This window comes from Papaver somniferum, chromosome 3, assembly GCF_003573695.1.
Source record: "Papaver somniferum cultivar HN1 chromosome 3, ASM357369v1, whole genome shotgun sequence".
In the NCBI taxonomy this organism is placed as follows: Eukaryota; Viridiplantae; Streptophyta; class Magnoliopsida; order Ranunculales; family Papaveraceae; genus Papaver; species Papaver somniferum.
The window spans coordinates 62152797-62174427 of NC_039360.1; the positions used below are offsets into that span (position 1 = coordinate 62152797).

General features: G+C 37.1%; 2 protein-coding genes and 1 non-coding gene across 3 annotated transcripts; 1 reads left to right on the forward strand and 2 right to left on the reverse strand.

The window, feature by feature from the left end:
- Positions 1-789: 789 nt before the first annotated feature.
- On the reverse strand, positions 790-7319 carry LOC113356305 (potassium channel AKT2/3-like). Its single transcript, XM_026599412.1, has 11 exons — positions 6618-7319; positions 4784-5002; positions 4457-4615; positions 4267-4324; positions 3869-4186; positions 3485-3724; positions 3082-3399; positions 2686-2877; positions 2336-2411; positions 1636-2196; positions 790-1327 (listed from the first exon to the last, which is right to left on the reverse strand). The coding sequence occupies exons 1-11, from the start codon at positions 6902-6904 to the stop codon at positions 1197-1199; spliced, it is 2559 nt and encodes an 852-aa protein (XP_026455197.1). The 5' UTR covers positions 6905-7319; the 3' UTR covers positions 790-1196.
- A 2059-nt stretch (positions 7320-9378) lies between these two features.
- LOC113362539 lies at positions 9379-9595 on the reverse strand. Its single transcript, XR_003365785.1, has one exon. It is a non-coding gene; the product is annotated as a small nucleolar RNA U3 (small nucleolar RNA).
- A 1598-nt stretch (positions 9596-11193) lies between these two features.
- On the forward strand, positions 11194-17137 carry LOC113359509 (zinc finger BED domain-containing protein RICESLEEPER 3-like). The gene is made up of 6 exons (XM_026603126.1): positions 11194-11811; positions 11967-12617; positions 12800-12878; positions 14413-14904; positions 15073-15282; positions 17004-17137. Exons 1-6 carry the CDS (start codon positions 11194-11196, stop codon positions 17135-17137), a joined length of 2184 nt encoding a protein of 727 aa, XP_026458911.1.
- Positions 17138-21631: the final 4494 nt, after the last annotated feature.

A 21631-nucleotide genomic window follows, 5' to 3' on the forward strand; every position in this document is an offset into this window, starting at 1 on the left:
GCAAGGAAAAATTTCAATTTTTTAACCGAACTTCTTACTGGTAACTAATCATTACTAATCATACTAATCATTACTAATCATACTAATCACTAATCATTAAGTTCGTTTTTGGTCATAAATTTGGGTAACCGAACTTAATCGTAAGAAAATTTAAAATTTCTCGCAAAGGAAATTTTCGATTTTTTTGTAATAGAACTTCTTAATGGTAACTAATCATTACTAATCATACTAATCAGTAATCATACTAATCATTAACTAATAACTAATTAATCATTAAACTAACACATTTAATTAAGGAGGGTAAGTTTGGTATTAAGAAAAACATTTAGATAAGGGGTGACTTAGGATTACTTATAATGTCTTGCCTAAAATAGAATCATTGTCCCCCATAAAAAAAAACCATGGTCCCCAAAAAATGGTTCTTTATAAGTCAATGGAATCCCTCAACTTGTAGACCGGCTTTAGAGTTGAGTTCTACCCATGGGCTTATGACGAGTTGGGATCGGTACTCTGATAGGGTCTTCAAGGCTTGAATTAAAAATGTGAAAACTATTGTAAACACGATGAAAACCAGATTATTATTATTTCTATTGTACAACACGTAATATTAGCAGCAGTGAAATTAAAATCTGGGGTTTAAGCCGGGTTTGCTCACCAGGGCATGGTTCGATGGGATCGGTATGTCTGAAGCGTACTAACTACTCTCAGGTGTAAAAAAGATAAAAATGTAAATTTTATTAATGAAGATAACGTACGTCTGAACTCTGAAGCGTACTAACTACTCTCAGGTGTAAAAAAGATAAAAATGTAAATTTTAGTATTAATGAAGATAACGTACATAACTGTATATTTCTGCAGTTCTGCTAAACAGTCTAGGCTCATCTGTTTGCACATACACACTTATAAATGTAACAGACACTGGGATACATGTCGTTGACACAGCTTTAGATTTAACTGAAACAGAAAATGAAACCCTTAACCTACACCACTACCTGTTATCCTGCACTGCATCATAGCTATACACATTCTTCACGGTCACGAGAAAAAGAGGAGGAAATAAGGACGCACCGTTTCAGAAAATATAAGAAAAAGGTGGATGCCTGATTAATATATATTGACATCTTCTTCCAAGTCTTCTCTTGCTTTTTTCTCCTATATTCATAGTTAACCTCATTAGGAGGATCTAAATTCTACAATTAAACCACAAAGGTACCAGTTTCTACTATAAAAAGTTTATCGTTATCCCTAATCACTTCAATGGAGTCAATTTCAGCTCCTTCTTCATTTGTTATAGCTGCATTACTTGCATCAAACCCAAGCTTTTCACCTGTTGACACAGATAAAGGAATAACAAATTCAGTTTGGCTTTTCAAAAACGCTCCTGCTATAGTGAAAAAAATGCAGCGTATAGGAAAGTTGATCATCACTGGGTCTAGTTTTACATCTAAGGATCCAGTTAGATGCAATGTTCAGGCTCATAGGGTACATTTAATACTGTACCACAGATAATTTGGTTCAGGACCTGCTTTTCTGCAACTTGGTCTCTCAAGAAAGAGACAGCAGTGCCTGGCCTAGTTGCTGAACAATATATACTAACACACCAAAATTAAGAAAATGCATTCTGAAGAAACCAACCTGCAATGAACTTGAGGTCTTCAATAGAACTCGGCAACTTAATGACCCTCCCAGCTTCCATGCAGCCGCTATTCTTCCTCATGACAGGATGACCTCTATATATAATCACCCTTGACGGATATGCTCCAGCACAGCTGTTTTCTTGTACTCTTTCCTTTTTCCTAGAAAGTATTTCCTGTGGAGCATCTGCTGCCATTGCGTCCAGCACCCTAGCCTGACGATCACCTAAATCTTGTTTAGGAGCCATTAGTTCATCCGATATATTACCATCCACCTTGTCAATAGTAGCACCATTAAGAAGTAGGAGATTTATCATATCCACATGTTTCTCCATTATAGCAATTTGAATAGGAGTGAAGTGTTTGCGATTCTTTGAGTCAGCATTTAATCCATATGATAAAAGCTCATTCATAGTGGAGAGATCATTTCTTTTGGCAGCAAGGCAGAGAAGGTCACCAGCAGTGCAAGGGTTGGAAATGGACGAGCAGTGGTAGAGGAGTCTAAAAATAGAATGGTGTTTGTTAGAGATGGCATCCCATGCTGGTGTATTCCCATATTTATCTGCAACAAAGTGTATGTATACATGAGACTGGTGATGATTTCCCTTGAAAGTGATGGGCATAGTTAAAATTATTAACTAGAAGAAGCTACCAAGAAAAAGATTCTGCTATTAGCTAGAAGCCTGCGTAAAAAATTTTACCTTGAGCGTGAACGTTGCACGAATGCTTGAGAAGAACCAGAACACAGTCTTCATGCCCTTTAGATGCTGCTACGTGCTGATAAATCCAAAACACATACATAGCATGTTAATATAATTCAATCTTAAAAAAACATATTTACGTTATTAATTTACATAATTGCTTTTCCCATATATGATTCATTTTACTTTACTGAGGCTGGACTGCATGTGCAATCAGATGCTTAGGGGAGTAAAGTCATCTAGGTCTGCAGCTACTCATATGGTATCAAATGCTACATTTAGAAGGTTTTGGTATTGAAATGAGCAAAACAGTCTGTCAAAAGGAGATAAGTTAAAACTAAAAAGCATACCAGGGGTGTCTTTCCTTCCGAGTCTTCAATTTCTGGATCAAATTTTGCCTTTATAAGCTCATCCAAAAATGCAGCATTTCCACTACTAGCCACATCTAACAAGTCGGGCTCTATGTCCTTCTCAGGATCGCCTTCTCCATTTATGTCTACATGAAATTCGCCACTATTGGGATCCTTAAGCCCATTATAATGCTGCAGTCATAAAAAGAATTGACACCTTTAATTTTAGGTTGCTAACAATTGAGGATTTCATTATTAAAAATGTAAAGAAGAGATTGCCCAAATCCGAAATCTCATAGTTGATGCATACCACTGAATCATTTTGAGTAAGGTGCAATTTTCCTCAAATAATTGTTTGCTTAACAATAAAAAAAAAACAATATACAAACAGCGTACCCGAAAGAAGTTTTTCAGGATCAGTGCATTGTCTTCTTGTTTAGCCTGCATTGCACTAAAAAGACTGTCTGTCTTCAACCTCAAGAGTTGAGATAAGGTCTTTGTTCTGAACGTAAAGCTCTGAGCCCTACAACCAAGCGCACCACGTTCTCCAAAAATGTCACCTGTTACTAGTCTGCCCATAAAGAACTCCCCATCTTCCCTACAATCAATTATCTCTATTTCTCCGGATACAACAATATAAACATCATCTGGAGATTCATTTTGGATTATAACATCTTCTTTTGGTGGTATATATTCAGCCTTCATCCTTGAGACCTGATCAGTATTTTAAACACTTTTAGTTCCTATATGTCGTCAAGTAATAACTTCTGTATGTCATAAATGTACATAAAATCCTTACCAGGAGCAAGAGAATTTCTCGTGATACACCATGAAAAAGATAAACCTTTTCAACTGTAGGCAAAAACAGATGCTGACAGATGCTTTTACAAATTGTTTGGGGCAGTTGTTCCATTAACTGGTGTTGGTTTAAGGTCTCGGCTCTAAACTTCAGACACATATATGCTATTATTTGCTGTTTCAACCTTGGTGGAAGATGATTACGGCAAACGAAATTCGAAGCTGACTGTATGCTGTTTCGCTGCATTAGTAGAGATAAAAATTCTAATTAAACAATGCAGGAATTCTAAAAGCTTTGCTCTAGACAAATGCAGCCTTTGCCATTATGAAAATGCGGTTGCGAAATTAACAAAACGCAAATGTAGCCAGAAAGATAGATACTTACAAATTCCATAGTTCGGCGAGTTCCTTCCACAACTAAATTGGTCATATTACCAATCAAGTACGCGGTTAGACCGAGATTTAAGAGCATGTAAAATATGTTGAAGATCATCTCGCTACTGTTCACAGCATGCAAGTCTCCGTAACCAACTGTTGTCATGGTTGTTATAGACCAGTAAATGGATGTAATATATCTGATCCGAAGCCCCCCTTCCTTGAAATCTGGTGTCGCTTTTCCGATCCATGTTTTACTCGGGTTTGGATTTCGATCAGCCAGCATATAATAAAAACAACCAGCACAGTGGACATGAAATAATGTCACCTGCAACAGGAACACATACTTCAGTACAAAATCAGTTGCTACTCTTCAACACTAAGAATATACAATAAGTATTTACTTACACAAAGAAGCCTAGTGCATCTTATCCAGAAATAGCTGAATCTTATGTCCTTTTCAAGCCTGGAAAACAAAATGATGGTAACTATTAAGCAGCTACGACGTTTTAACTTTCAAGTACACGATATTTCATGAGTGTGCTCAATTTTTGATGAAGGACTTGTTAATCAAAAAGAAGAAGAAAAGATAATGTACCTTGTGAAAAGTTGTTTGAGCTTTCTTAGACGCCAAAATCTTAGCAAACCCAAGATGTAATACCCGACATTCATATGCCTGCTTCCTGTAAACAAACATCCCAAAGTCTCAAATGGGACTGTGGAAGCCACATCCAGGACAAACCAACTTGTCAGGTACCTGTGGAGGCATATGCATACCTTTATAAGTAATCCAGACATTTTAAGATCAACACTAACATTAATATTTTATCACAACAATGAGTACTTGTTAAACACTGCTGCGTGTTGAGTTTGTGCTCTAAAAGTGAATAGTTCCCAAATTGAAATTTTAGGAAGCAATAATTACCTTTTAGCAATTTTTTTGGGCTCACGAACTAAGAGTTGAGTTCTGGGATCGATATAAGCAACGAAGAAGGTGAGAACAATGTCAATGGCAAAGAAGGAATCAACAACGTTATCAGCAATGTAGAGTCCTCCTCTTGGTATCGACTTCATGAATGCTGCCTCAAACGGATATACCCATACTGAATACGCCACTAAAAATGCCATCAACGACTCCCAACATCTAAACACATTAACATCAGATAATTGCAACTTCAGTATCTCAGTTTGTCAGAAAAAATTGTCAGAGGAGAAAAGAGAAAATGAATTAGTCCGTAAGTAACAGTCATTTGAATTGGGATTTCGTCATGCTTTCTTAGTTCATTTATTACTGTGAATCTTTCTTTAACTACTGCTTAATAGCTTTTGTAGAATTATCCCGGAGATGTAGATTCAAATTGGCTATGAAACTCTTTGGTTCGTGGGGCTTGGTTCACACTGCCAAGCGTAGTTGCAAAAAATATCTCGACTAGCCTACACTTACTGTTTTCTGCATGTCAAGTGGAATCAATCATGCAAATAGTTTTTTCTGTGGCCAGCCCTAGTAATTTGGAGACTTGGGATTTATGCACGAGGTGGCTAATATTTTTCTACCTCCACCAACCAAATTTAGATGCGCTAGATTCCTAGATGCTAGAAAGAGCATGCATCAGTACTATGCATTATTGAGTTATATTTGGTTTGACATACAACCCACTTTCCATCCATTTATTCAACATATAGCGAAAGTTAGATGGATCTAGTAAGGATTACCCTGGTGAGATCAACATCTACGTACCCAACTAACTTTCCATACATTCTATACGACTCAACGCCTAATAACTTGAACCCGTGAAAAAATTCCAAATCTATGTGCCTTTTAACTTTAGCAAAGAAAATATCACAAAAACCCCCGTTTTGGCAATAAGAAACACTATTTAAATCTAGAGAACAAATTCAGTCTTGTTTAGACGACTAGACAGTAGACTCGAATTGATACTCGAGTTGCAAACTATAAGCGAGTTGAACCGGGAATGAGACTCGGTTGTCAGCATCGACCTCAAAAGTTTCAATAATCTTGAGATTTCTAGAACTTCTACAACAGTTTTTGTTTGTGGGTAAATGCGTGGGTTATGCGTGTAGTGGTGTAAAACATTTATCAAATGGAAACAGATTAACCATATCGACAACAATATCATGTTGGTGTAAGATTTTGTGATAGAGATATCGGATCCAACATCTTGACCCACAAAGAAAACACCTCATTGCTCACTTCACTTCATAAATTAAATTTCTCTTGTGATAAAGAGAAATCAATTTTTAGGCCCCATCATTTTTCGATTAATATTTAAGGAGTATTAGGTGAACGAAATCATGATGACTCGGCCGAGTCTGTTTAATTTAGTATGAACAAAGACAAAAGAAAGAAAAAAAGTGACATATATTCTATTATTTGCGGACGCAGACGCGGTCACGCTTTATGGACCAGAGAATCCTTCAGTTTGTAGCACATCCAGTCAAATAATAATATAATAACGTTCCCTAGATTCTTACCGGTGTCCCATTATTTTGACTCACCGATTCAGTTGGCTCGGTCAAATGAGATTTAAAGAAACTAGTTTCCTTGGATAATCCAAGAGATATGCACTGAACCAATCTAGTTTAGGCACCAACGTACCGAATTCAGGCAATTTGCTCAACTAACTTAACGACCACTTTAAAAAAAAATGCTGGATTTGCCAAACAAATTAGCCTGCAGCTCGGGGTGAGTTGAAAAACTAGTAGGTAGTCAGTGAGTAGTAAAAGAAAAGGGAATTTACCTGTATCTGGAATCCATGGGGATGATAATTCGACCATTGGATAAGACTTGGTTCTGATTATAGTTAGAGGCACCCAATGGTGGAAGAATCATTTTGGAGAGATGACGAAGATTAAGCGCAACCTTTCTTTCCTCATCTTCTTCTTCTTCTTCATTATTATGAACATTAATATTGTTGTTATGATGATGTAAGATATCTGCTGATGACAGTACATTTTTCAAGTGTGGGCTGCCATGTGTAGCATGTTCATAATCACCACCATTCATTAAACCACTCTTCTTCATCATAATAACAAACTATACAACTTAATTAATTATATATCTGTAGCAGCAGCTAGTAGTAGATTAATAGTATGTGCAAGAATAAAAGATATGTAGTTATTATCTTTCAGATGATGATCATAAAAAATGATGAGTTTGACAGAATTGTTGTGTTCTTCATTTTGTTGATAAACTTGTTGGGAAAAAGTATTCTGATAGAAAGAGATGGATACAGAGAGAATGACGAAGTAGTGGAGGTAAATGCAGCGGAGAGAATATAAATGAGATGAGTACTACAAGCTGGACGGACTGACTGAATATATATGGTTGGCGTAGTAGTTTTAGACGGTCAGAGTTGTGGTCCTCTTAGAAAATGACTAGTAATCTATCAATAAGCATATTTACAACGAAAGAGAGTATATGAATAATAAAGGAGGTATTGTAAGGGGTGCTGGGGTGGGATGACTATTTGAGAGACACCTATATTGATTGAGAATTTTGATTTGATTGATAGTTTGTTTGGGTGAGATAACTCAATAAGGTACTCTTCCACTTTCTTCATCGTTTGTCTCACTTTCTCTTCTCTTTCATTGTACGCCCTACCCTAACTCTTTGGTGAAGATTCTACGACTGATCGGGTCTGTTTTTTGGCGCTTCCCGAACTTTATCTCGCTTAATCACTCATTTTGTAATTATATTCCGTTTTTTACCACTATCCCATTTTATTTTACTTTTAAACCCACTACTCTAGCCACTAGGCACAAGCACAACAAGAATTCGATAATACACGCGGGACAATATGTAGCGTACGCGTTGTGAGAGAAGAACAGGAAATTACTTCAAAAATCTGTAACTACCGGAGAAATCAACATTTACTGCAGGGAAGCTATTACCACGATGCGGATGCTCTTAACAGTCATGCAGCCGATGCATCTGCTAAAACACAAAATTAATTAAAAAGACCAAAATCAATAATTTTTGGGTGAAATGGACAGTTAGATTTTGATACTGTTTAAATGGACAAAAATGTAAAAATAGACAGGATGTAACCAGTTTCATCGTGCCCATCTTCAAATATTTTTTCTTATTTTTAATTTACACAGGATGTATCCAGTTTCATCCTTGCTATTTTTTTTTCTTTAGCCATTTCACCCAAATTATTTTTTACTCGTCCATTTGAACCGTGATTTAAAAATATTTGGACAAATGATCCATTTTCCGCTACTAAAAATGGCCAGCCTCGCATGTGGAATTTGGTTTGCTACTTTCTTGTAGAGCCCAACCTAGCGTGTAATCATAATCGGGACAGTTTCTTTCTTCTTAATAAATTGGTGGAACTTCTGTCTGAACTTCTAGTAATTAAGAAAACCAAAAGAATGAAAAATACAGTTAGAATTCTTTTTTATTCTTTTTTAACAGAATACCTCAGGGCCAGAAAATAAACATCAAAAGGGATCGGTCATAATCTTGAAAGTAAAAAACACCAAGGATTGGTAATCCAACTGATACCATTATAGAGGTTTTGCGGCAGAAAATGAAAGATATATTAGCAATTGCCGCACTTTTCTAACTATACTTCCAACTATATTTACACGACCATTTGACACAGCTGCAAAGTTAAACAGAAACACCCTCACCATAAATATGTTAATTTACTTATTCTACAACGGCGGAAAGGCTGTTTCCTGCTTGGTTTCTGAAACCGCACACACAAGTGAATTTACTTGACTAGCTAGTAGCTTTGGATTGGTGGATCAAATTGGAGGTTCCTTCCTGCCTAAGGTCTGATGTGGTCCCTCTGCAGACAAGCCCCATTTTAACATGTTTTTTTTACATTTTCTCATTACTCATTTCTAGTCTCGTCAAGTTATGTGTTTGAAATTGGTACAACAAGGTAACAAGGCCACTAACTGTATACTGAAATTTTCAATGATTACCGCAGATATTGCTTCATAATAATTCTACTTTATGTCCATCAATTTTATAGTGCTGTTACTGCATCGCAATTTTAAGTGTAAAATCTAATTTAGGTGCAAACCATTCAGTCTTGTGCCCGAGTGTGGGACTGACTGACCCTTGAAGCACCTAATTAATAGTGGGGATTGTCTGAGATATGTTTTGCCAGCTCACCCACGGGAAACAACTCAAGCAAACAAGCAAAGTTGCAAACAACTCCTAAAGTTGCAAAGTTGGTAACTGCCCAACTTCAACAATAACATGTTGAAGTCATGCTTTATAAGTTTAAATTCATCAATCTTTAGTGTCACTCAACAGGATGTGGTGCTCATGTTCTGTAATTGTCTTGTTGCGCAGCATGAGCAAACTGCACTCAGCTGACCATACATTGTCAAATCTTCTGCTGTATTCTTATTATACAGAATAAGGTTACTCTGGTAACAGAATAAGTTCTATGACGTTTAAACCTGTTTCCCTCGTCATCTTGGGTACTGTTTTATTTCCTGGCAATGGTCTTTATGTTGAGTCCAGCAAAAAGATTTTGGAGTCTGTCAGACAACCTCACGACCACCACAGCAGGCCAAGGCCAAGCTGAGAACGGTCATCTACAGCCACGGTGCCTACATCATAGGCCTGTGGCCATTAATCACGTTCTGGTCGCGCGGTCCTGGTTCATCAACCAGACGGATGTTCCTGGCTCCTTAGAACTCAAGGAGGCAGAAATACGAGCCTATAGAACAGATCCTGTTCAAGTAAGGTCGTGTCCAGTGTCCAAATTCCACTTCCTATAAACTAGAGTCCATTTCCCAGTGTTGCCGCTGTGGGACTAACAAATGAAATGATACAATGTATGTATACTTTTAGAAGGTCGCAGGTTCGATGCTTGTACAGCCACTAAAATATAAATAGATTTTTTATCAAAATAGATTCTGTTGGAATTGTTGAAGGGGATTAGGACTAGGGGTGCACATACCCTACCCATATCCGCCAACCCTATCCTACCCGCCCGTGTTTTAACCGTATCCTATCCTACCCACTATTTGGCGGGTAGGGTAACGGGTAAAGATTTTCTTAACCGCCGTTAGATGGGTAGGGTGACGGATAAAGCTCGAAATTACCCTACCCTACCCGCCTACCCGTCTAATACTGAAAAGACAAAGTAACCTTTGTATTGTTTTCTCCTTCTGCCTATTTTTTTGTTATTTTAAAACATAATAGGGGTAAATTACAAAGTAAATGGATTTTCTCTATCGAACCATTTCATCGCTTTTCATTTGAACCATTTTTCTCTGTTTTCATTCGAAGTAGCGAAGTGGTGATTTTCTGCAGAAGAAGTGAAGTCTGGGTTTTGAGGGTTTCGATCTGAAGCTGTAAGTGTTTATAGATTTCAATTTGTGTTTTGATTTGGGTTTCGATCTGAGTAATCATCTCCGTCTTCATATGAGTAATCAGTTGAGTAATAAGATCTAGGAATTTAGCTGAGAAATTAACATGCATGTTAACTGATTCATTAGTTAGTTGGGAAATTTTATGATTAATTAGTTGTTTTTTTTTAGAATTATTTTTAATGATTGTGTTTCTTGTATTGTTAATCGTTCACTGATTCGCTTAGAAGAAAAAATTAAGGTGATAGACGATTGTGTTTGTAATTAGGTTGATTGTGTTTGTAATTAGGTTGATTCTTAAATTGGATCCAATATTCGTAAATTGTTATATTGGGTGTTTTCTTCATTTGATTCTTCAACTTGATGTTTGTTGGTCTTATCAGTTCAGTAAAGCTTGTATCCGTAGCGCAATTTCTTGATGTGTCTGGTGGTACAATTCTGGAATAGATTCGAATATGGTGGTACAATTCTGGATTTTAACTGCAAATTTGAGTTATAATCACTCCCAATTTTCTTTTATTTTATTGTATCTAATGGGAAACTTATGAATACTTGCAAATATCCGTAGTTCGCCTTGAATTGGTACAATTGTCTGGAATTGGTATAGTTGTTTGAATCTGTAATGATAGCATTTAGATACCCATTCCGTATGTGCAAAAGTAATTGTGAGTTTGGCGTCGAGTTGTTGTACATCAAATGTTATTAGCTTACATGTGCTACTGCACAATTAAATGCTTCGAACCATTTGTATTGCAAACTTGTTGAATAGTCGGACTTCTTCATATTTCTTCATCTCACTTGCCCATAGTTATCTCTTTTGCCTTATAACCTCTATTTGTATTGGGAACCTTTTCTCTAGATGCAGTATTCTTCTACAGTAGAAGTTCTACTTTGTTCTCAGGCTTAGTAACTGTTGCAGTAGCATTACTGGTTGCAGTATTCTTTACTGGTTGCAGAAGTGACTAGTGAGGAAGCATGGTTGAGATTAGAGAATTGATGTCAACGGGACCTCCTATTCCCTCTCAAGATTCATATCAATCTGTGCAACAAAGGGTCAGTGTTGTTATATCACCGCCACCTCCACCTCCACCTCCACCATCTTCTCAACCTGAGGTCAGGGAAAGTATAAAGCGGAACAGAACATCTTTGGTGTGGGAGCATTTCCAAAAGAGTGTTGATGAAGCTGGTATTAAATGGGGGAAATGTAACTACTGTGAAGGTGGTAAATATAGGGCTGGTGGTAAGAAGTATGGCACATCAAATTTGAACTGGCATTTGACCAAGTGTCGGAAGTATATGGATTCACTAGAAGCTGCGCAGTTGGACTCTCTCGGTCAGCCTAGCAATCTGGGAGATCAGCAACAAACAGTTGGGGTTACGTTCTGTCAAGATGGATGTAGGAGAGCCTTGATAAAGTTCATTATCACAGATGAACAGTCTTTCCGAATGGTTGAAGGAGAAGGATTTACAGCATTTTGTAGATATCTTGAGTCGAGGTTCAAACTTCCATCGCGGATGACCGTCTATCGTGATATCCGTGGACAGTTTTTGAGTGAAAAAGCCAATTTGGTGAACTATTTCAAGTCGAACAAGGTTAGAGTTTGTCTCACAACCGATACATGGACATCCATTCAGAACTACAACTACATGGTGGTTACTGCCCACTTCATCGATGACCACTGGAAGTTACACAAAAGAATAATATGTTTCTGTCAAATTACTAGTCATGGAGGTGAGCATATTGGAAGAGCATTGGAGAAATGTTTGATAGAGTGGGTCTTGAGAGAGTGTTCACCATCACGCTCGATAATGCATCTGCAAATAAAAAAGCAATTGAATATATCCAAGAGAAAGTTGTAAGTTGGGGATCGTCAATTGTAGGAGGTAAACATTTACATGTAAGGTGTGCTGCCCACGTATTAGCTTTAGTTGTTAAGGATGGGTTGAAGAAATATCATACTTCAGTGAGCAGAATCAGGTCGGTGGTTAAATACGTCACGGCCTCTCCTGCTAGAATGAAGAAATTCTTAGATGCCTTATTTCTTGAAAGAATGGAATACAAAAAGGGATTAGTGTTAGACGTGAAAACAAGATGGAACTCCATTTACTTGATGTTGGATGCAGCAGAAAAATACGAAAAAGTCTTTATAAGGCTAGGACAATCTGATAAATCATTTTGTGAGAGGTTTATCTTCGATAGTCCCGATGAATCAGTAATGGGTGTTAATGTTGATGATATTGACAGTACTGATTTTCTTGATGAAATGGAATCCAGTTCTTCTGATTCTGATGAAGTTCCCTTATCTGGTCGAAGAAAATCCAAGAAGAAAAAGCCTCGCGTGCATGCTCCTGAAAAGTATGACTGGGCTAATGCTCGAGTCCTAGTTCAGTTTCTACAGGTATTTTAAATTTCATTCTCTTTAATTATCAGCATGATTATATCCATTTGATCAAATATCCCTAAACTTGATATTGCCTAACACATTTCACCACTGATTAGTTTTAGTAATCTTAAAACATTATTACTTTAGTAATCCCTAAACATTATTACTTTAATTATATTCCTTATTTTAATTATCAGCATGAGTTCTTCGATTACTCTTTTCATACATGTAATGTTGTAGTACATATTGTCAACATCCTACTGAAACATCCAGAAGGTCATGACCCTGTCAATTTTTCTGCATTTCCACGCTTCAAAGTTCTATAACTTTACATTTTTCTTCTCAACTTCTCAAAGTTACTAAAAAAATTACGCTTCAAAGTTCTGTAACTTTACATTTTTCTTCTCAACTTCCGGGGTATAATATTTTGTCCACAGTTATCATGGTCCTCCTTTTGTCTTTAATCACTCCTTGTGGTGCAAGGATGCACCTTTGAATCTGCCTGATACATCAGTCACATACAAAATAATATAAGTTTCAGAAGTATGAATATTACTAGCCACAGTACAATAAGACGTATTACTGCCATCTTCTTTAGCTGCTTCAGTTCGTGTCTTCTCCTTTTCTTTGGACTTGCTGACTGTCATTGTTTCTCCAAAATCTCTTGATATGGCACCATATTTCTTAGTTGGAATCTTATTTTTCGTGTCCAACTGGTTTTTATTTTATTATGATAAAATAACTTAAAAGGAAACATTTAAAAATAATAAAATTTATTTGGGAATTCCCCTTGTTACATTATTGGTTCCTTCTGCTATTTGCTAACACAGTTGTTATTCCCCTAATGTGGTTGCGGTAGGTGACGCTCCTTGTAGTTATTCTCATACAATTGATCATGTTTTGATTAGTTCCATTGTAGACTCGCTTCATAAATTCCTTAATGAATGAGTTGGTCTTTCTGTTCACCGGTTTGGTTTGGTTTATTTGAAATTGAATCTTGGGATCTATAATCAGAAATTTGAGAAATTGTCAGGAAATGGTCTCGTGGTTATATATGCCTCACCACATCCTAAGAATATAAGAAGCTTATTTTGAAGTGAGGTTCAGCTATAGAATGCGTGTCCTTAGTACTCAATTTGAAGTAGCATAGGTAGACTAAATAAATTTACGATTGATATGCCTTACATAGTCACAAAGGCTTCTGCTCTGTCTGGTGCTCGGTATGTAACTAAATGTTTTCTATTCCAGAGTTGCACAAAGCGCAACTGTTGTCAATATTGCTTAGAATCCTGTGGATTCTATCTTCCACCGACAGAATGTCATGAAGACACTTCCAAATGATTAATTCTGTGCATAACACTCATTTTCCATAGCTTAGTCCAAGAAATTGTACTAGTGGCAGAACTGATTGAACAGTTAGCATCATTATTCTCACACAAATTTTTATAAAGGGAGCCAACTGTGAATTCCGAGTGATCGAAGACAATTAAACCCAATAACATCGATCTCTTTTGAAGGTGCACCCTTAAAACAGTTGCTGGCATTCCTCAAGTGTGATAGCCTTGATCATCTTACTTCAGTTAGTTCTCAACTGATTGCTTCTTTAGATCAAGCCCTTATTGGTACCATAATATTTAGCCATATGTAAACATTTTTATATTTCTTAGTTCATAATATTTAGCCATCTGTAAACATTTTTGAAGCCACCGTTGAGGTGTCTAGATGTTTTGATCTTTGCTTACGAGTTAATATGATCTGTATATGAAGTTTCTATAACAATTAAAACTGTTTCTACATGTATTTTTTGAAGCCACTGTTGAGTTTTCTGGTTCTACGTATGTCACTTCGCATACATTTTTGGGGGAAATTTGTGATGTACGTGGAGAGTTAAAAGAATGGCAAAATGCTCATCATGATCCTCACTTAAGCCATATGGGTGAGAAGATGTTACTTAAATACAACAAGTATTGGGGTGAGCATAAGAACATGAATCCTTTATTGTTTATTGCTGTGCTTCTTGACCCAAGAGAAAAAGAACGTGGACTGCAAGTAATACTAGAAGACCTGATTGTGCATGATATTCCTTGGATGAAACAAAGATTGGTAAACAATTGGTTAGATGAAGTGAAAAAGGATTTTAATGAATTATTCACAGCTTATAAGGCAGAATATATAGGTGTAGGAAGTGTGTTAGCCTCGTCGGAGTCCGTAGGTGATACTGGTGGTAGTCCTAGTCACCAGAGTTGTAGTTCTAGTTCTACGTCACATAGAAAGAGAAGACATAAGGCCCATAGAGAAGAACGTAAAACCCAGTTATCTATAACGGAGGATGTTGACAAATCAGAGGTGGAAAGATACTTATCGGAACAGATTTACTCACCAACAAAAGACAACAAAAATGGTTCGAAGTTTGATATACTCACTTGGTGGAAAAGCAATGCTGCAAGATTTGATATTCTATCACCTATAGCAAGAGATATACTTGCTATTCCCGTCTCTTCAGTTGCAAGTGAATCTGCTTTCAGTACTGGAAAGCGAATACTTGGTCATTTACGAAGTTCTTTAAAACCCCGAACTTTGGAAGCATTGATTCTCCTACAAAACTGGTTAAGGACACCGATTGATATGGATCCATCTACATTTGGAGCTGAAGAGAAGGAGGATGACGTCTTAGATTCAGGTATACAACTTTCCTACATTTGGGTTTCCTTACTCTTTTGTTTGCTTTTCTTAATCTGTCTTCACTATGTTTGCGAAACGACTTAGTTGGCATTTTCTTTATCTGTCTGTATCCATTTGTGCTTCTTTATGGGAAGTACTGGTGGAAGTTTGAATGTTGTTTAGAACTTTCCATTTCTAGTCAAGGAACTTGCATGTTAAACGGTTGTAGCTACTTAGCAAACTGAAAGCACGAATGTTGTTTAGAACTCTATCCATTCTTAGCCAAAGAACTTGTTAAATGGTTGTAGCTACTCAGCAAGCTGAAGAATCTTTAAATGAGAGTAATTTGTGGATGTTGGTATTATTACTTGATGTTGGTATTATGACTGAATTATGTTAGATGGTATTATCCACCGTAGTGATTTATGCATCAAAATAATCTATGGTATTACTTGATGTTTTAATTTTTCTTAATGAATTTTTTGAAGCAATCAATTAATAACTGAAAGATAGATCAGGTAGACTTTGTAATAACATATGCTTCCAAATGAACGAACAACATAACTAGTAGATTTGTACCTCTGATTTTTCAACTGTTACCAGAATCAAGTGATTCTGTTGAACTTGATAACTAGTGACAGAACAGCTGAACTAGTAGAATCCTCGGTGAAACCATCTTCGAGTCTTCGCCAGAAAACAAAGATTGGTAAACTATTATGACTGAATTATGTTGTGATATTACTTGATATTGTGACTGAACCAAAAGTCTGAACTTGTTGTGATGTTGGTATTATGACTGAATTATGTTGTGATATTACTTGATATTGTGACTGAACCAAAAGTCCGAACTTGTTGTGATATTGTATTCCATAGTAGGATGTTGTGATATCTCTCTTCTAACAGATACAGAACTTGTTGTGATATTACTTGATGTTGGTATTATGACTGAACTTTGAATCAAATCATTCACTATTATGACTGAATCTAACAAGAGATAACTTGTATGCAGATTTATTTGGTGATCTTAGTACTTATTCCATCATCGTAGATGATGATTGAAGAAGAAGGTCAATATGAAGAGCTTTTGGTGATGATACTGTTATATGAAGAACAAGGTCACATGAAGAACATGGAATTGTGCTGGGATTCATCGTCTATTTCAAAAAGAATACAACTCTTTTCTTGAGAATACTTTTGTTTGTACATTTTTTATGGTTAGCCATCTGTAAACATGGAATTATGCTTTTATTGAGAATACACAGTATGAATTTTGTATTGTAGGTGATATAGACGGTTATACCCGCCACCCTACCCGACCCGCCAGAGAACGGGTTGGGTAGGATCTTACCCGTTTAATGGCGGGTAGGGTGACGGGTAAAAATTTTCTTACCCGCCAGTAAACGGGTAGGGTGGCGGGTATAGGCCATATCCTACCCACCCTACCCGTTATGCAGCCCTAATTAGGACAAACACAAAAAACTGGGATCAGGACATTGAGTTGTTTCTGGTTAACGAATATGAATTAAGGTATTGAAGTTGTACTCCATCTGTTAATGAATCTCTTTAGAGAATCAATGGTTATAGAGATAGTTGAACATAAATGAAGATAACAAATATCCGGTATCATATAGAAATGTATCATTGGCCTGTGCCATTCTTATTCTCTCACAGATTACTCAACATAGTGTTGCCCAAAAATCTGTTTCAACTGATAACTGGAGAAATCCGCATTTGCTGCAGGGAAGCTAATACACGATGCGGATGCTCTCGACAGCCATTCAGCGGATGCGTCTTCCACAAATGACCAGCCTCGCATGTGGAATTTGGTTTGCCCTACTTTCTTGTCTGATGTCATTGTAAATGACCGAATTTAGCATCCAACCCAGCGTGTGGAACTTCTACAGTTAATCGAGTCAGGTTCTACTTCTTTCTTCTTAGTAAATTGGACAGGTGGAACTTCTAAAGTTTTAATAAGAAAAAAAAACCGAAGTACGAAAAATGAAACTCAGACACGAAAGTAGAACTTTTTTGACGACGTATGGTTCAACTGTTTACAATTGAATGCAGTTTGCTCATGATGTGCAACAAGACAATTACAGAACATGTGCACCTCAGATCTTGTTTAGTGACACTAAAGACTTATGTTGTAAAATTTACACTTATAAAGCATGACTTCAATTGTTGAAGTCGGGCATTTACCAACTTTGCAAATTAAGCAGTTGTTTGCATTGCATGTGTTGGACAATTGATGAGCACAAAATTTTGGGTTGGACATGTAGGTATCGGGTACCCTATCCCCGTGAGTGAGCTGGCAAAACATATCTTCGACAATCCCCACTAGTGCATCCGTGGCTACTCAACAAAATCAAAAAGAACTGGATGGATGCTCTATATGTGCTAACTGGTACACTACATATTTAAAAGTAAAAGAAGTAAGTTGTCATTGTATAAACTAGTGCACCAAAGCAGTAATGGCACTATAAAATTGATGGACATTGTTAAGATTTGGTCAAGATATGATATATCTTGACATTATTGTGTTTGTTATTTGGTTGTAACTGCATATGTATTCTTTCTGTATATATCCTAGATATTGTTAGGTGTATCTTTTATTTGCCTTATCTAGTTGTTAGGTGTATCTTTTATTTGCCTTATCTAGTTGTGTAAACATGTATAAATCAGGCTTTTTCCTATCAATGAAGATACAGAGAATTATTCTCACAACTACATTAGAATCTGTATGCTCATATTCATCATGGCATCAGAGCTAGGAAAGATCTGAGAACCAGTTTCCGCTGCAATACAATCCAGAGAAAATACAACCCAGAGAAAACATAGTAATCATGTCAAGAGAAGATTCTCAACCTATCACTGTCCGTTTTGATGGAACCAATTACAATTCACTGGTCATTCCTCATGAGGAGTTTTCTTAAAGGAAAGAGTATGTGGAAGTATGTCGATGGTATAGAAAAGAAACTTACAACAAGCAGTTCTGTTGAAAAAGGGAAAGAAAATGAAACACAGAAAAAGGATCCAAAAGAAGAATGGGAGATTAACAATCACAGGATTCTCACTTGGATTGGAAACACAGTCATTCCTTCCATAAGCATGCAACTCACAAGTTTTGAGGTAGCCAAAGATGCATGGGATTTTCTTTCGAAAAGGTACACCCAAATCAACTTTGCTCAGAGGTATAAACTCGAACAAGATATTAGATCTATGAAACAATCGCATGATCAGTCTATTTCTGTTTTTCATTCTGAGATGTCTTTAATCTGGAATCAATTAACACTCATGGAACCAATATGGACTGTAGATTTGGAATTGTGGCAGAAGTATAGAGAGGAAACACGTTTAGTTCAGTTTCTAATGGCTTTGTGTGATGAGTTTGAGTCTGTTAGGGCATCAGTTCTTCATCGTTCACCTCTTCCCACGGTGGAAGTTGTTTTGTCTGAACTTATTATAGAAGAAACAAGGAAAAGAATCACCGGAGATATCAGGAGTATTTGTTGTGCCCTCACGATCCAGCCCTAATAATTTTTCAAGAAACTAAAATGCTCAAGTGCAACGTGATATGTCTCAAGTACAGTGTCATAACTGCAAGACCTTTGGACACTTGGCAAGGAACTGCAATCTCCCATCGGTCAATACATCACCTGCTGCCACAATACCTGACACACCCACAACACAGTGTGGGTATTGTAAGGAATTTGGTCACTCATCTAGATTCTGCACCTCACCAACCTCAAGAAACATGAGAAGGATCAATGCTAATGGAGGAAACAAATTCAATACACCTACCAGATTTACGGAAGCTCCAGTTTCATCTGCAACAGATCCATATGCAACATCGACACCTCATCTGCATTAGTTGTACCTGGTGGTGGTTCAGCACCAAACCTTGCTGATATTGAAGAGATGATTAAACAAGCACTCTCAATTGGTAACAACCCTACAGTTGCATCTTCCTTCTCTATCTCCTCAGGTATTTATTCAACAGAATGGTTTCTCGACTCAGGAGCATCAAGCCATATGACTTTTAATCAAAAGTTTTTTGAAAGTATTCATCCTGTCATCACCCCTAAGATTCACACTGCTGATGGATCAACAGTAACTGCAAGTCATATAGGCTTGGTCAACAATTCAAATAACTTCTATGTACCAGATGTGCTTCTTGTTCCAAATATTACAATGAATCTTATTTCAGTTGGTCAACTGTGTGATCAAGGTTATAACACATATTGTTTTCCTTTTGGTTGTGTTATACAGGATATCAAAACCGGGAAGCTAGTTGGGATAGGCCGTAGAGTTGGTCGGTTGTATCTCCTTCAATCTCTTGCTCTCTCAGCGGAATCTAAAAGTCATGTCGTAGCTGCTACTCCCACTGCACCTGTGTCAATATCTCCCTTCATGTCTTGGCATTCTAGGTTAGGTCATGCTTCCTTTTCTCGTCTTTCATATATGATCAATAAGGGTTTACTAGGAGATACTCGGTTAGATAAAGAACCAAATTGCATCTCTTGTAAACTGGAAAAACAACCAGCTCTTTCTTTTAATCTTAGCACTTCTGTCTCAACTGAACCTTTTGCTCTTATACATTCTGATGTCTGGGGTAAATCTCCAATTATGTCAAAGGGAGGTGCTTTGTATTATGTCAGTTTTATTGATGATTATTCGCGTTATACATGGGTATATCTTTTCAGCTCTAGAGCAGATTTTCTTAAGTTATATGTTGATTTCTCAACCATGATAAAAACTCAGTTTGGTAAAGTGATCAAAGTTTTTCGTGCTGATCAAGGATGGGAATATATTTCCAATCCATTCAAAGAATTTCTTAAAACCCAAGAAACCATTCTTCAACTGTCATGTACTGAAACTCCAGAACAAAATGGAGTTGCAGAACGTAAACACCGTCATATTATAGAGACAGCTAGAACTCAGTTAATTTCTGGCTCAGTTCCTTCAAATTTCTGGGGAGAATCAGTCCTTACTGCAGTCTACACCATCAATAGAGTCCCAACAAATGTCATAGGAGGAATGTCACCTTATGAGCGTCTCTATGGTAAGAAACCAAACTATTCTGAGGTTTGAGTCTTTGGTTCAACTTGTTTTGTACTCCTTCCAGAACGTGAACGTCATAAACTTGGTCAAAAGAATGTCTTGTGTGTCTTCCTTGGTTATGGTATTGAACAAAAAGGGTACCGTTGTTATGATCCAGTTAATACAAAGCTTTGTGTCTCTCGTCATGTCACATTCTGGGAGAAAGTTCCATTTTGGTCACTTCCAAGCAGCAAATCATCATCTTTTGAGTCTTTCACTTATTCTGATCCATTTCCTAGTGAATCCAATCCTAGCACTTTTTCCATATCTACTCCTGAAAGTCCATCTCCTCTAGTTGTTGATCCACCAAATACGAATGACCAAGACCACTCTACGACTCAACCTAACAGTGCAACTCAGGAACGAGATCCTGATTCTGAAGAAAATTCTTTGCCACCTCGCAATCGAAGACCACCAGCTAAGTATGCAGACTATCACTGTTCCTTGTCTTCTATTTTGTCATTTTATGAACCAAAAACATACAGAGAAGCTGCAGCCATTCCAGAATGGCAAGATTCAATGGATGATGAATTGGAAGCACATGCAGAGGCAGGCACATGGGAAATGGTGGACCTTCCTCCTGGAAAATCAGTTGTTGGAAGCAGATGGGTCTATAAAGTTAAGACCAAGTCAGATGGTGAGTTTGAACGATGTAAATCACGAGTTGTTGCCAAAGGTTATACACAATAGTATGGTATTGACTATGAAGAAACATTTGCACCAGTGGCCAGAATGGTTACAGTTCGTACATTACTTGTTGTTGTTGCAGCACGACAATGGGGGTTCATCAAATGGACGTGAAAAACGTGTTTCTTCATGGTGAGTTACAAGAAGAGGTTTACATGCAACCTCCTCCTGGTTTGCCTCATGAACCTAATCAAGTATGTAAGCTTCGACGGGCATTATATGGACTCAAACAAGCACCTCGTGCTTGGTTTGAGAAGTTTAGCAATGGAATTCTCCAGTATGGCTTTACACAAAGCTTCTGTGATTCAGCTATGTTTGTCAGATCGTCAGAAAAAGGAATTGTCATTCTTCTCTTGTATGTTGACGACATGGTTATTACTGGCAGTGATCTACAAGGTATTACTTAACTCAAATCATATCTCAGTGATTGTTTTAAGATGAAAGATCTTGGATCTTTAAGTTACTTTCTTGGCATTGAAGTTGGCATGTCACCCACTGGTTATTTCATATCACAAGTCAAATATGCATCTGAGATTCTACAGCGTGTAGGGCTATCTGACAATAAGGTAATTGACACACCT